Source organism: Pelophylax lessonae, assembly GCF_965119305.1.
Source record: "Pelophylax lessonae genome assembly, chromosome: 4".
NCBI lineage: Eukaryota > Metazoa > Chordata > Amphibia > Anura > Ranidae > Pelophylax > Pelophylax lessonae.
The window spans coordinates 636,186,851-636,199,410 of record NC_138771.1 but is presented as its reverse complement, the minus strand read 5'-3'; the positions used below and the strand labels follow the sequence as shown (position 1 = coordinate 636,199,410).

At 48.7% G+C, this 12,560-nt stretch overlaps 1 protein-coding gene across 1 annotated transcript in view; it reads left to right on the top strand.

Annotated features, from left to right (window-relative positions):
* The window catches only part of LOC309552383 (very-long-chain 3-oxoacyl-CoA reductase-B-like), a 64,279-nt gene extending 54,737 nt beyond the window's left edge, over nt 1-9,542 (top strand). The window contains exons 10-11 of the mRNA XM_082253327.1: nt 649-798; nt 9,376-9,542. Of these exons, the coding sequence (XP_082109453.1) occupies nt 649-798; nt 9,376-9,492 (267 nt within the window). The 3' untranslated portion in view covers nt 9,493-9,542. The remainder of the gene's footprint in view (nt 1-648; nt 799-9,375) is intronic.
* Nucleotides 9,543-12,560: the final 3,018 nt, after the last annotated feature.

Here is a 12,560-nt window from a genome sequence, read left to right as displayed (position 1 = left end):
GAGTGGGGGATGAGAGAGAGAGGGGGGATGAGAGAGAAATAGAGAGGTGAGAGAGGGAGAGAGAGAGGGGGGTTGGGTGAGAGGCGGTGAGAGAGAGAGAGAGAGAGGGGGGGGGGTGAGAGAGCAACCAGTGGCCAATAGAGTCTCAGGTGGAGTGGAGGGGGGGGGCGCTTTTCTGCTGCCCCCCTGCATAGTGCCGCCCTAGGCCTGGGCCTTGTTGGCCTAGGCCAAAATACAGCACTGGTTCACATATATGTTATCACAATATACCTGCAAAATCCTTAACTGTGTGGAAATGTACGTGGGAGATGCTGATGCTGTTTTAAAGGTAAAGGCAAGACACCAGGAATGTGTCCTGAATGGCAGCTGTATTTCCCCAACATTTGGAGGCAATTTAAACACATGGTTGAGTACTCAGAGGTTCTCACCTATGCAGCGTGAAGGGTTCCAGGGTAATCTGATTGGAAAGAGAAGATTGTCACTAGAGGGAGAATATATAAATCTTTATATAAAAATGAGAAAATGTAAAATATGGAACAGCAAGCATGGAAATATGGGAAAATGTATCAGTAAGGATACTATACCTAAAATAGGCAATAGTTCACCAGGCAGAATGTACTTACACTGGGTCTCTTGGTTTTCTTGCAGTGTGTGATGCCATTGCTGGTCTCCACCAACTTGACAGAACACGTGAAGACTAGCATCCTTGTGAAAACCGCGGAGGATTTTGCCAGGGAGGCGCTGAACACAGTTGGGCTGACCAGTCGGACGAGTGGCTGCCTCTCCCACTCAATCCAGGTATGGACTGTTGTAAATACTCTACTGAGCTTTTAAAAATAGTCACATGACATTACAATAGAGGACTTTGCAGCCTATGGAAGTCCATGTGCATCTTGGTCTGCAATGTAGCACATAAACGCTTGGGTTGGGTTGGAACCTCTATCAGAATTTGGTTGCTGTCTGTGTATCCATCAAGGACATTCCTCCTTACTTCCTGTCCAGTGATTGGTATTGGACAAAACAGGAAATGAGTGGAATTTTCTTCTGTTGGGACAGCTTTTAAAACTTAAAAGACAAGCGGAGCGCCTCTAAGTGCAATACGTTTATTGAAAGGTAAGCATACAATATAAAGTAACTCACTAGATGAAAATGAGTGAAGGCTCAAATGCAACGTCCTGGGGTCAAGCTGTCCATGTAGTTGCTGCCGAGAGAGAGGATATGAAGATGGTCTTATCCGGTGGATGAAATGGCGGGGAGATGCCGGCTCTTTCTTTCCCGAGACCGGACTTTCGAGGCAGGCTGTGACTCAGCGTCGACCGTGTGACGTAGGCAGGGTCAAAGTGCACACGACGCGTTTCAGAGCGTGCGCCAAGCATCTCCCCGCCATTCCATCCACCGGATAAGACCATCTTCATATCCTCTCTCTCGGCAGCAGCTACATGGACAGCTTGACCCCAGGACGTTGCATTTGAGCCTTCACTCATTTTCATCTAGTGAGTTACTTTATATTGTATGCTTACCTTTCAATAAACGTATTGCACTTAGAGGCACTCCGCTTGTCTTTTGCTTTACTCCGTCCACAGATTGACTCCTGTGCAGCAGAGCCGGCCCTTCGTGCATACTTTCATCCCACAGTTCATCATCCCTACACTAAACGGACTTTATCTGAACCTATTGTCATATAGGTAATTTATTTATTTTTCTGCTTATGTATTGACCCGTAATCTTGCTTCTACATTAGCTGTACCTCAGCGTATCAGAGCGCCAGCCTCTCTTTTATTATTAGCTTTTAAAACTTGACAGTGGTTCTAATAGATTGTAAGCTTCAGCTAGCAAGGCAGTCATATCCTCCTGTTTCTGTTACACTATATGGCCAGGAATATGTATCATAAATGATGGAGCTCAAGTGTTTCTAATGAAGGGTCCTGTTAATGCTACAACCTACAAAGACATTTAGGACAATTGTTCTCTTCCAACCCTGTGATAACAATTTGGGAAGACCCTTTTCCATTCCATCATGACTGTCTCCAAGGCTAGCCCCTTTAAGGAATGGAATAATGAGATTGGTGTGGAGGAACTTAAGTGTTCTGAACAGAGCCCTGACCTCAACCCTACTGAACACCTACGGGATGAATTGGAACTCTGATTGAAAAGCAGGTCTTCTCATTCAACATCAGTACCTGACCTCACAAATGTTTTTTGGCTGAATGGGCACAAATTCCTACAGACACACTCCAAAATCTTGTGGAAAGCCTTCCCAGAGGACTGGGGGCTGCTCTAGACATGAAGGGTGATCAACTCCATATTCACCCCTTCCCGCCAGTAGGCCGTCATATGACGTTTTGGGCTTTAGGTGGTGATATCTGAATGATACCTGCAGCTACAGGCATTATTCAGATATCTTTTTTTTTCAGCCAGGGATTCCCTGTATAGTAAAAGCAACAGGCAGCAGGAGAGAACTTCCCCCTATTCCCGCCGCCCTATGGTGCTTCTCCGGTCTCGCCTGTGTAATTGGCGAAGAATTAAACCGCCGGCGGCATAGGATTTACCATAGAGGTAACTGTGGACTAGATGCTCCCTGACCATCTCTATGACCCTCGGAGGCTGGAAGTGACGTCATGACGTCACATCCAGCGCCAGCAGATGTAAACACTGACACTTTTTTTTGGTGGGAAGCTGGAGATAGTTTTTTGTTTTTTCGATCTCAGGCTTTCCAGCATTGAGGAGAGATTTGAGGACTTTTAGACCTGACATGCCCTATTCCTATTACAATGGATGTTTACATTTCTTGTAATAGGAATAAAAGTGATCAAAAAAAAAAAAATGTAAAGAAATTGTGTAAAAATAAAAAAAAAAGTAAAAATGAATGCGTCCCCGTCCCCAAGTGCATACAAGCAGAAGCAAACTCACATGTAGATTGCGCCCACATATGTAAACGGCGTTCAAGCCACACATGTGAGGTATTGCTGCAAACGTTAGAGTGAGAGTAATAATTCTACAAAGAAGAACAAGTCCTCCTATGTAACTCTAAACTGGTAACCTTTAAAATAGTTTAAAGTGTAGCCTATGGAGATTTTTAAGTACCGAAGTTTGGCACCATTCCATCAACATATTTCACATTATACAAAAAAATTGGACTAAATTTACTGTTTTGTTATTTTTAATTCATGAAAATGTTTTTTCTCTTACGTCCTCCGACAGTCGCCGCCTCTTCATATTCGTCACATATGGGGTATTAGACTTTGCTCCGAAGGAGTAGCTAGGCAACAGAATATGTTAACAATAAAGCTTTAACATATCCCACCCTCAAGGGGTGGTCCCCTCAGTCAATACCCTCCTACTTCCTGCAACCATATCTCAGTTTTAATGTCTAGCTTGTCAGGAGTGGCTGGCTTTTCCTGTGCTGGGGCTTTCTGCCCCAGACTCTTTCTTCTTTTTGAAATTTTGTTTGAGTTTTCTCTCTACCTTTACTTAGCTGTTATTTTTGTCAGCATTAGTTAGTTCTTCTGATGAAGAGGATCATGCGGGCTGGGTCTCGGGCTGATCCCCCTGGTCGCAGGTCGTGGGTCAGTGGCTTCCCAGCCTGCCATCGAGCGTTCAGCCAGGTAACGCTCCTGGCACAGTGAACGACCCATCCCTGTTCGGTGCAGGGATGATTGGTGAGGTGGCTATCTCACTGGACGCCGTGCGGTTTCTTAACCCCCATTTTGTGCGTCTTGAATTGCGACTCTCCCTGCCTCATGTGCAGCGGCTTGTTCGTCTGTGCGGGTCCCCCACGCCATTAAGAGGTAAGTGTATCTATGTGGGGACCTGTCTGTCTGGGGGGGTGTCAGTCTGGGACTGTGTAACCTGCCTCTATTCACACTGCTTGTCTCCCTTTCTCTCGGCTGCATGCTGTGGGCTGCAAGGGGGGGGGGGGAGCTGTGTGACATTGTGTGTGTCAGTCTGGTCAGTGTGAAAAGCTGTGTGCTGTGGGGCATGTTTTTTTTTTGGCATGTTTGGGCATTTACAGCGATCGCTGCGGCGATCTGACATGTGTTCTTATACATGGATGACATGTGTGCATTACTACACTGTGGAGCGGCGGTTTCGGCGCCAAACGGCGCCATTTTGCCTACACTCGCTCCGGCCGCATGTTTTACATGCATGGCGGCCATTTTCTTGTAGCCTCCATAGGCTTTCATAGAGCGCCCTGGCAGCATCACTTCCTCTTTCCAGGAACACCGATCGAGGCAGCAGCAGCGGCGAGGGTCTCCTCAGGTTTTATCCTTCTGTTCTTGCTATCCATTGCCTGTGTTCAGTTTGCATATTCCCTGTGGGGGTCTCATTGTGCTTGAGTGTGGTGCGGTGGGCTGCGCTTGCCGCGCTTGCTTAAAGGGGCAGTTAACCCTTTATTGTCTGGTATTACAGGGGCAATGGATTCTCAGGAGGGCAAATTTCCTACCGCCTTGGTGGAAAGCCAGGGGACCGCTGTTTCCCCCCCAGGGGGGGATTTAGCCACTATTGTGGCTGGCCTTGCTGCTCAGGTGCAGATGCTGGTGGCTGCTCAATCTACTAAAAGACCCAGAATTGCTCTTTCCTCTGATTCTGAGGGTGAAGGTGATGGGGTTGTTATGGCGGGGGCCTCCTTATCGGGGTCCCGCTCCTCCCTAGATCTAGTGGGGTCCGAAGTGGAGGCTGAAGTTGAGGGGGTTGATAATTCTCCCCCTGGCTCGCCTGAAGAGCTTGCAATCATGGATGAATTGATTGCTTCCATAAAGCAAACATTGCGTTTGCAGGATGAAGTGTGTCCCCCCGCTGCCTTGGCGGCTTATGGGACGCAGAGAAAACGCAGGACACCGCAGGTTTTTCCCTGCAATGATGATTTTCAGCGCGCTGTTAAGGAACAATGGCGCAATCTGCGCAAACCTTTTGCTGTACCAAGTAGGTTCAAGCTGCGTTATCCTTTCTCGCCTTCCACTGATGAAAGGTGGTGTGTGCCTCCACCAGTGGATCACGCAATTGCGGTTTTAAACAAGGCCACTGCGATTCCTGCAGAGGATTCCCCTGTGTTCCGTGATGCCACGGATAGGAGATTGGAGTCTCTTGCCCGTCATACTTATTCTGTTACGGGTTCTATGCTTAGAGCTCTGTTTGCTTCTCTCATGGCGGCCCAGGCGATCGCAAGTTGGACGCAGATGCTTAGGCGCGTCCTAGTGGCCGACTCGGCCTCGCCGGCGACCCTGGATATGGTGGATCAAATCCACCAGGGTGTCATGTATCTGTGTGATGCGGACCTGGACCTGGTTCCATTGGCTGCACGTGTGCACAGCGTGGCGGTGTTGTCTCGCCGCCTGGTTTGGTTAAAATGTTGGTCGGTGGACCAATCTTCGCGTAAGACCTTAGCCAATCTACCTTATGATGGGTCTCGCCTTTTTGGGGAGTCCTTGGATGTGTTGATTAAGGGGATCACCGGGGGTAAGAGCACTCTCTTGCCCCATTTCCCCAAGGCTAAGGGGGCTTCTGGGAAGAAGCATGCTAATTTTCGGCCCCCTCAGGGGTCCTTTCGTGCCTTTCGGCCGCACTACAAGGGCAAGCCGTTCAAAGGTCAAGGCTCTCAGAAGAAGCCCTGGTCTGGGAAACAGAAGTCCGGCCAATCCGGATCTGCAGCCCATAACAGTTCGGCCTGAAGGGGCGCCCTCACCCAGTTTTGGGGTGGGGGGACGCTTGCTCAGTTTTCTTCAACCCTGGTTGGCCCGTGTGCAGGACAGGCGGGTTCAGGAGATCGTTCGATCTGGTTACAAGATCGAGTTTCTCTCTCGGCCGGAGAGCAGATTTTTTCCCTCAAATCTTCAACTGTCACTGGACTTGAAGGCTCTGAACCGCTCTGTGCGGGTTCGCAAGTTCCGCATGGAATCCCTGCGGTCGGTGGTGGCTGCCCTGGTTCCGGGGGAATTCATGGCCTCCATCGATTTGAAGGATGCGTATCTTCACATCCCCATTTTCGAGGGTCACCAGAGGTTCCTTCGATTTGCCATTGCGGAGGATCACTACCAGTTCGTGGCGTTGCCTTTTGGTCTCGCCTCGGCTCCGCGGGTCTTCACCAAGGTGCTTGCACCGGTTCTGGCATTATTGAGGGCCCAGGGCATTTCTGTCCTGGGGTATCTGGACGACATTCTGGTTCGGTCTGCGACCAGCCAGGGTCTGGAGAAGGACCTGTCTGTCACGATGCAAGCTCTGCAGGAGTTTGGTTGGACGATAAATTTTCCAAAGTCGACACTGAGTCCGTCGGTTCGTCTTCCCTACCTGGGAATGATTCTGGACTCGGTGCAGGCGAAGGTCTTCCTGCCGGAAGACAAACTCAGAACTCTTCAGGAGGAAGTCAGGTCCCTCAGGGACATTCCGCACTCGTCTCTGCGGACGTGCATGAGATGTCTGGGATTGATGGTCTCGGCTTTCGAGGCGATTCCCTTCGCCCAGTTTCACACGCGGGGTCTCCAAGCGGAGATCCTGTCCAGGTGGGACGGGCGACCTCAATCTCTGGATCTTCAAATCTCGTTGAGTCATCGCACCAGAAGAAACCTTCTGTGGTGGCTCCAGTCCCCGATGGTGTCCGGGGGCAAGTCGTTTCGTCCTGTCTCGTGGACGGTGATCACCACGGATGCCAGCCTGTCGGGCTGGGGTGGTGTTCTGGGCGTTCTATCCGCCCAGGGAACTTGGTCGGAGGGGGAGTCTTCCCTTCCGATCAACATTCTGGAATTGCGTGCGATAAAGCTCTGTCTTCATCGCTGGACGGACCGGCTGCAGGGCTGCCCGGTTCGGGTGCAGACGGACAATGCCACGGCGGTGGCCTACATCAACCACCAAGGGGGCACCAGGAGTGCCCGAGCGGCTCGGGAAGTGGCCGACATTCTGTCTTGGGCCGAGACTCATGTCCCGGCGATAACGGCGGTTCACATTCCGGGAGTGGAGAATTGGCAGGCGGACTATCTGAGTCGCCAGACCCTGGATCAGGGGGAATGGTCTCTCCACCCGGCTGTCTTCCAGATGTTGTGCGCGAAGTGGGGTCTTCCAGATGTGGACCTGTTCGCGTCTCGTCTCAACAACAAGGTGAAAAGGTTCGTGGCAAGGACGCGCGACCCTCGGGCAGACGCGTCGGACGCGTTAGTGGCCCCGTGGCATCAGTACAGGCTGATGTACGCGTTTCCACCGATTCAGTTGCTGTCCAGGTTCCTTCGCAGGTTACACTCGGAACGCAGCACGGTGATTCTTGTGGCACCGGACTGGCCTCGCCGGTCCTGGTACGCAGACCTCGTGAATCTGGCGGTCGACGCTCCGTGGCGTATGCCTCTTCGAGACGATCTACTGTCTCAAGGACCGATATACCATCCTGCTTTACAGTCGCTGGCTTTGACGGCCTGGCTGTTGAGACCGAGGTCCTGAAGGAGAGGGGTCTCTCTCCAGAGGTCGTTCATACTTTGATCAACGCGAGGAAGTCTTCCTCGGGGAAGGTTTATTACCGTACTTGGAAGGCCTATTTTGCCTGGTGTGAGTCCAGGGGGTTTTCACCCCGCACGTACTCGGTTTCCCGTGTGCTGTCTTTTCTTCAAACGGGTGTTGATCAGCGTTTGGCGCTGGCTACGATAAAGGGTCAGGTGTCTGCACTGGCCGTTCTGTTTCAACGTCCCGTGGCTTCCAACTCCTTGGTTGGCACTTTTGTTCAGGGTGTGCGGCATCTGGTTCCTCCTAGGAGGGATCCTTTGCCCCCTTGGGACTTGAATCTCGTTCTGTCTGTGTTGCAACGTGCTCCTTTTGAACAGATCAGGGAGATCTCGTTGTCTATGTTGTCCAAAAAGGTCGCCTTTTTGGTGGCGATCACTTCGGCTCGCAGAGTGTCGGAGATGGCAGCTTTGTCCTGCAAGTCTCCGTACCTGGTTGTTCATTTGGATAAGGTGGTCTTACGACCTAATCCTTCTTTTCTTCCGAAAAGAGTTTCGGAATTCCATCTTAATGAGGATATTGTCTTACCTTCTCTGTGCGCGAAGCCTAAACATCCAAAGGAGGTGAGATTGCATTCTCTGGATGTTGTTCGGGCGATAAGGGTTTACCTTAAATCGACTGAGTCTTTTCGAAAGACGGACTCCTTGTTTGTTCTTCCAGAGGGTCCTCGGAAGGGCATGGCGGCTTCGGCCTCTACCATCGCAAAATGGATCAGGCAGACCATTGAACAGGCCTATGCTTTGCAGGGGAAGGTTCCCCCTGTGCCTGTGAAGGCGCACTCTACTAGATCTTTGAGTACGTCTTGGGCCTGTCGTCATGGGGCTTCTGTAGCCCAGGTGTGTAAGGCGGCGACCTGGTCGACCGTACACACGTTCACAAGATTCTACAAAGTAGATGTTCAGGCATCGGCGGATGCTTCCTTTGGCCGCAAGGTTCTTAGTGCGGCAGTTCCCTAGGGTCCCTTGTTAGGGACCTCTGGCTGTTGGGATAAGTTTTGTATCCCCTGTTTTTTTTGTCTTTTCCTGGGTTGTTGCTCCTGTTGAGCACTTGTTTTTTTCTATTGCCCAGCTGGTTTCCTTCCTTTGGTAAGGTTCCTTTCTTTGATGCGGAGACTGTGTTGCCTTTCGGCGCGGATGCGTTTCCCACCCCTCATGTTTGCACTGCTTTGGGACGTCCCCATATGTGACGAATATGAAGAGGCGGCGACTGTCGGGGGACGTAAGAGAAAACGGAATTTTTGTAAAATCTTACCTGTAAAATTCCTTTCTCTGAGTCCTCCAACAGTCGCCGCCCCCGCCCCTCTTTTGGGGTTTGGTTGTATACTCTACTGCTATTCCACTAAAACTGAGATATGGTTGCAGGAAGTAGGAGGGTATTGACTGAGGGGACCACCCCTTGAGGGTGGGATATGTTAAAAGCTTTAATGTTAACATATTCTGTTGCCTAGCTACTCCTTCGGAGCAAAGTTTAATACCCCATGTGTGACGAATATGAAGAGGCGGCGACTGTCGGAGGACTCAGAGAAAGGAATTTTACAGGTAAGATTTTACAAAAATTCTGTTTTTCTTATAAATTTAATACATTTCTAGCACAAATACACACATTTTTACATATACAGTATGAGAGAAATGTCAGAATTGGCCCAGATGGCAAGTGGTCAATGGCCATGGTTTTGGAATGAGATGTTCAACAATCTCAAATGGGCGTGATGGTCCGGTGTCCACTGTTTGACCGTGGTGTATGTACTGTATTGTTTTTCATTTATTTATCTTCCATACCCTGGTGCTGGGCATCACAAAAAATAATCATTGGCAATAGTCCTTAATAATTAGTAATATCAGTAATTAGTGATATCCCTCCACCATTCATATTCTTTGTGGTCTTTTCTCTCTGCAGAGTTACCTTCTTCACAAAATTCTACCTGATGCCCTTCTCAGCTCCAGCCTCCTGGTACCACCTGATGAGGGTGACCAGAACAAACTGGGAGAAACCACCAAACCAAAGAACCAGTAGCAGTTCACAATTTTTTTTATCTTTAAAAAAAAAAATCTAAAATGTATAATAAACAAACATTTATTACAGGAAGCATCTATTAAAGTGTATCTAAACCCAAAAATAAAAAAAATTTATATATTGCAGCTTACTGGTCCTATGTGGTGGCTGCGTTAGTGTTCTTTTTTTTTTATGCGTTTTTTTTTTTTCCTTTGGTGGTACTGCCAGTAACACTTCCTGTACTACAACACTCACTCACCTTTCTATACCAGGGCAACAGAAAAATATGCCCACAGAAAACCCAACCTTCTTCTACTGTCTATAACAGTGGTCTCCAAGCTGTGGCCCTGGGGCCAGATGCGGCCCGTTGCTTGCCTTTATCTGGCCCTTAGGGCACTGTTCCTCTTACTGACATCTACTATGGGGGACTACTGTTCCTACTGACACCAATAATAGGGCACTATTCTTCCCACTGATGGGGCACTTCTTCTTATGGACACTATTCTTCCTTATACTGACACCAATGATAGGGCACTAATCTTTCTTTCACAGACACCAATGATGAGGCACTATTCTTCCTACTGAGACCAATGATGGGGCAATATTATTTCTACTGACACCAATAATAGGGCACTATTCTTCCCACTTACACCACTGATGGGGCACTTCTTCCTATGGACACTATTCTTCCTTTTACTGACACCAATGATAGCGCACTAATCTTCCATTTACTGACACCAATAATGGGGTACTATTATTTCTACTGACACCAATGATGGGGCACTATTCTTCCTACTGACACCAATGATGAGGTACTATTTTTCCTAATGACACCAATGATGGGGCACTATTCTTCCTACTGACACCAATGATGGGGTACTATTATTCCTACTGACACCAACGATGGGGTACTATTATTCCTTATGACACCAATCATGGGGCATTATTTCTCCTACTACCAATGGTTGGGTACTATTGATTCCAATCACACCAATAACGGGGCTCTATTTCTCCCACTGACACCAGCAATGGGGCACTATTCCTCCTACTGACACGAATGATGGGGCACTATTCCTCCTACTGACACGAATGATGGGGCACTATTCCTCCTACTGACACGAATGATGGGGCACTATTCCTCCTACTGACACGAATGATGGGGCACTATTCCTCCTACTGACACCAATGATGGGGCACTATTCCTCCTACTGACACGAATGATGGGGCACTATTCCTCCTACTGACACGAATGATGGGGCACTATTCCTCCTACTGACATGAATGACGGGGCACTATTTCTCCTACTGACATGAATGATGGGGCACTGTTCTTCCCACTACCAATAATTGGGTACTATGCCTCCTACTGATACCAATGATGGGATACTATTCCTCCCACACAAACAACCAGCCCTCGTAAAGTTTGAAGGACACTAAACTGGCCCTTTGTTTAGAAAGTTTGGAGACCCCTGATCTATAACATAGAGCGGCATCGTTCAGTGGTAGTTGGGAATAATGCAACTGATAACAGTCAGAAAGACAGAAAGCACAGGAAGTTATCAACTCGCAAGTTTTCTGGTGAGATCAACAGGTACTTTTCTAAAGTGATTGTAAAGTCTTGTTTTTTTTTTCAATAAAAATAACAAACATATTATACTTCCTCTGTGCAGTTGGTTTTGCACAGGGCAGCCCATATCCTCCTCTTCTTGGGTCCTTCTTCGGCTCTCCTGGCTCCTCCCCTCTCTTTGAGTGCCCCCACAGCAAGCAGTTTGCTATGGGGGCACCCGAGCCGAGTCACAGCTCCATTTAACCATTCAGACATGGAGCTGCAGTTCGGCCCTGCCCCTTCTCTCTCCTCATTGGCTAACTATTTTTGATTGACAGTAGCGGAAGCCAATAGTGCGCAAAGCCTGTGTAACCAGGAGCAGAGGCTGTTGAGCTGTAAAAACGCAAAACGCTGCTAAACGCTACTAAATGCAACTAAACGCTGTAGCAAACTTTTAACCACTTTTGTAGTTATTTCTAAAAAACACTAAAAACGCTAAAAAATGTGTTTTTACAGCTGCTTTTCCCTGGCAGCAGTGTCCATGAGCCCTAAAGCTGAGGTTTTGGTGTGACATGATACAGGAGATGGTCAGAGACTGCAGACATGATACAAGAGATGGTTAGAGACTGCAGACATAAATACAAGAGATGATTAGAGACTGCAGACATGATACAAGAGATGGTCAGAGATTGCAGACATGATACAAGAGATGGCCAGAGATTGCAGACATGATACAAGAGATGGCCAGAGATTGCAGACATGATACAAGAGATGGTCAGAGACTGCAGACATGATACAAGAGATGGTCAGAGACTGCAGACATGATACAAGAGATGACCAGAGATTGCAGACATTATACAAGAGATGGCCAGAGACTGCAGGCATGATACAAGAGATGGTCACAGATTGCAAACATTATACAAGAGATGGTCAGAGACTACAGACATGATACAAGAGATGGCCAGAGACCGCAGACATGATACAAGAGATGGCCAGAGACTGCAGGCATGATACAAGAGATGGTCAGAGATAGCAAACATGATACAAGAGATGGTCAGAGACTGCAGACATGATACAAGAGATGGTCAGAGACTGCAGACATGATACAAGAGATCAGTGCAGCCTCACCAGTGCCCATCAAATGCAGCCTTCCAGTGCCCACCAAATGCAGCCTCATCCGTGCCCACCAAATGCAGCCTAATCAGTGCCCACCAAATGCAGCCTAATCAGTGCCCACCAAATGCAGCCTAATGCGTGCCCACCAAATGCAGCCTAATGCGTGCCCACCAAATGAAACCTAATCAGTGCCCACCAAATGCAGCCTCATCTGTGCCCACCAAATGCAGCCTAATCAGTGCCCACCAAATGCAGCCTAATTAGTGCCCACCAAATGTAGCCTCATCCATGCCCACAAAATGCAGCCTAATGCGTGCCCACCAAATGCAGCTTCATCTGTGCCCACCAAATGCAGCCTAATCAGTGCCCACCAAATGCAGCCTCATCTGTGCCCACCAAATGCAGCCTAATCAGTGTCCACCAAATGC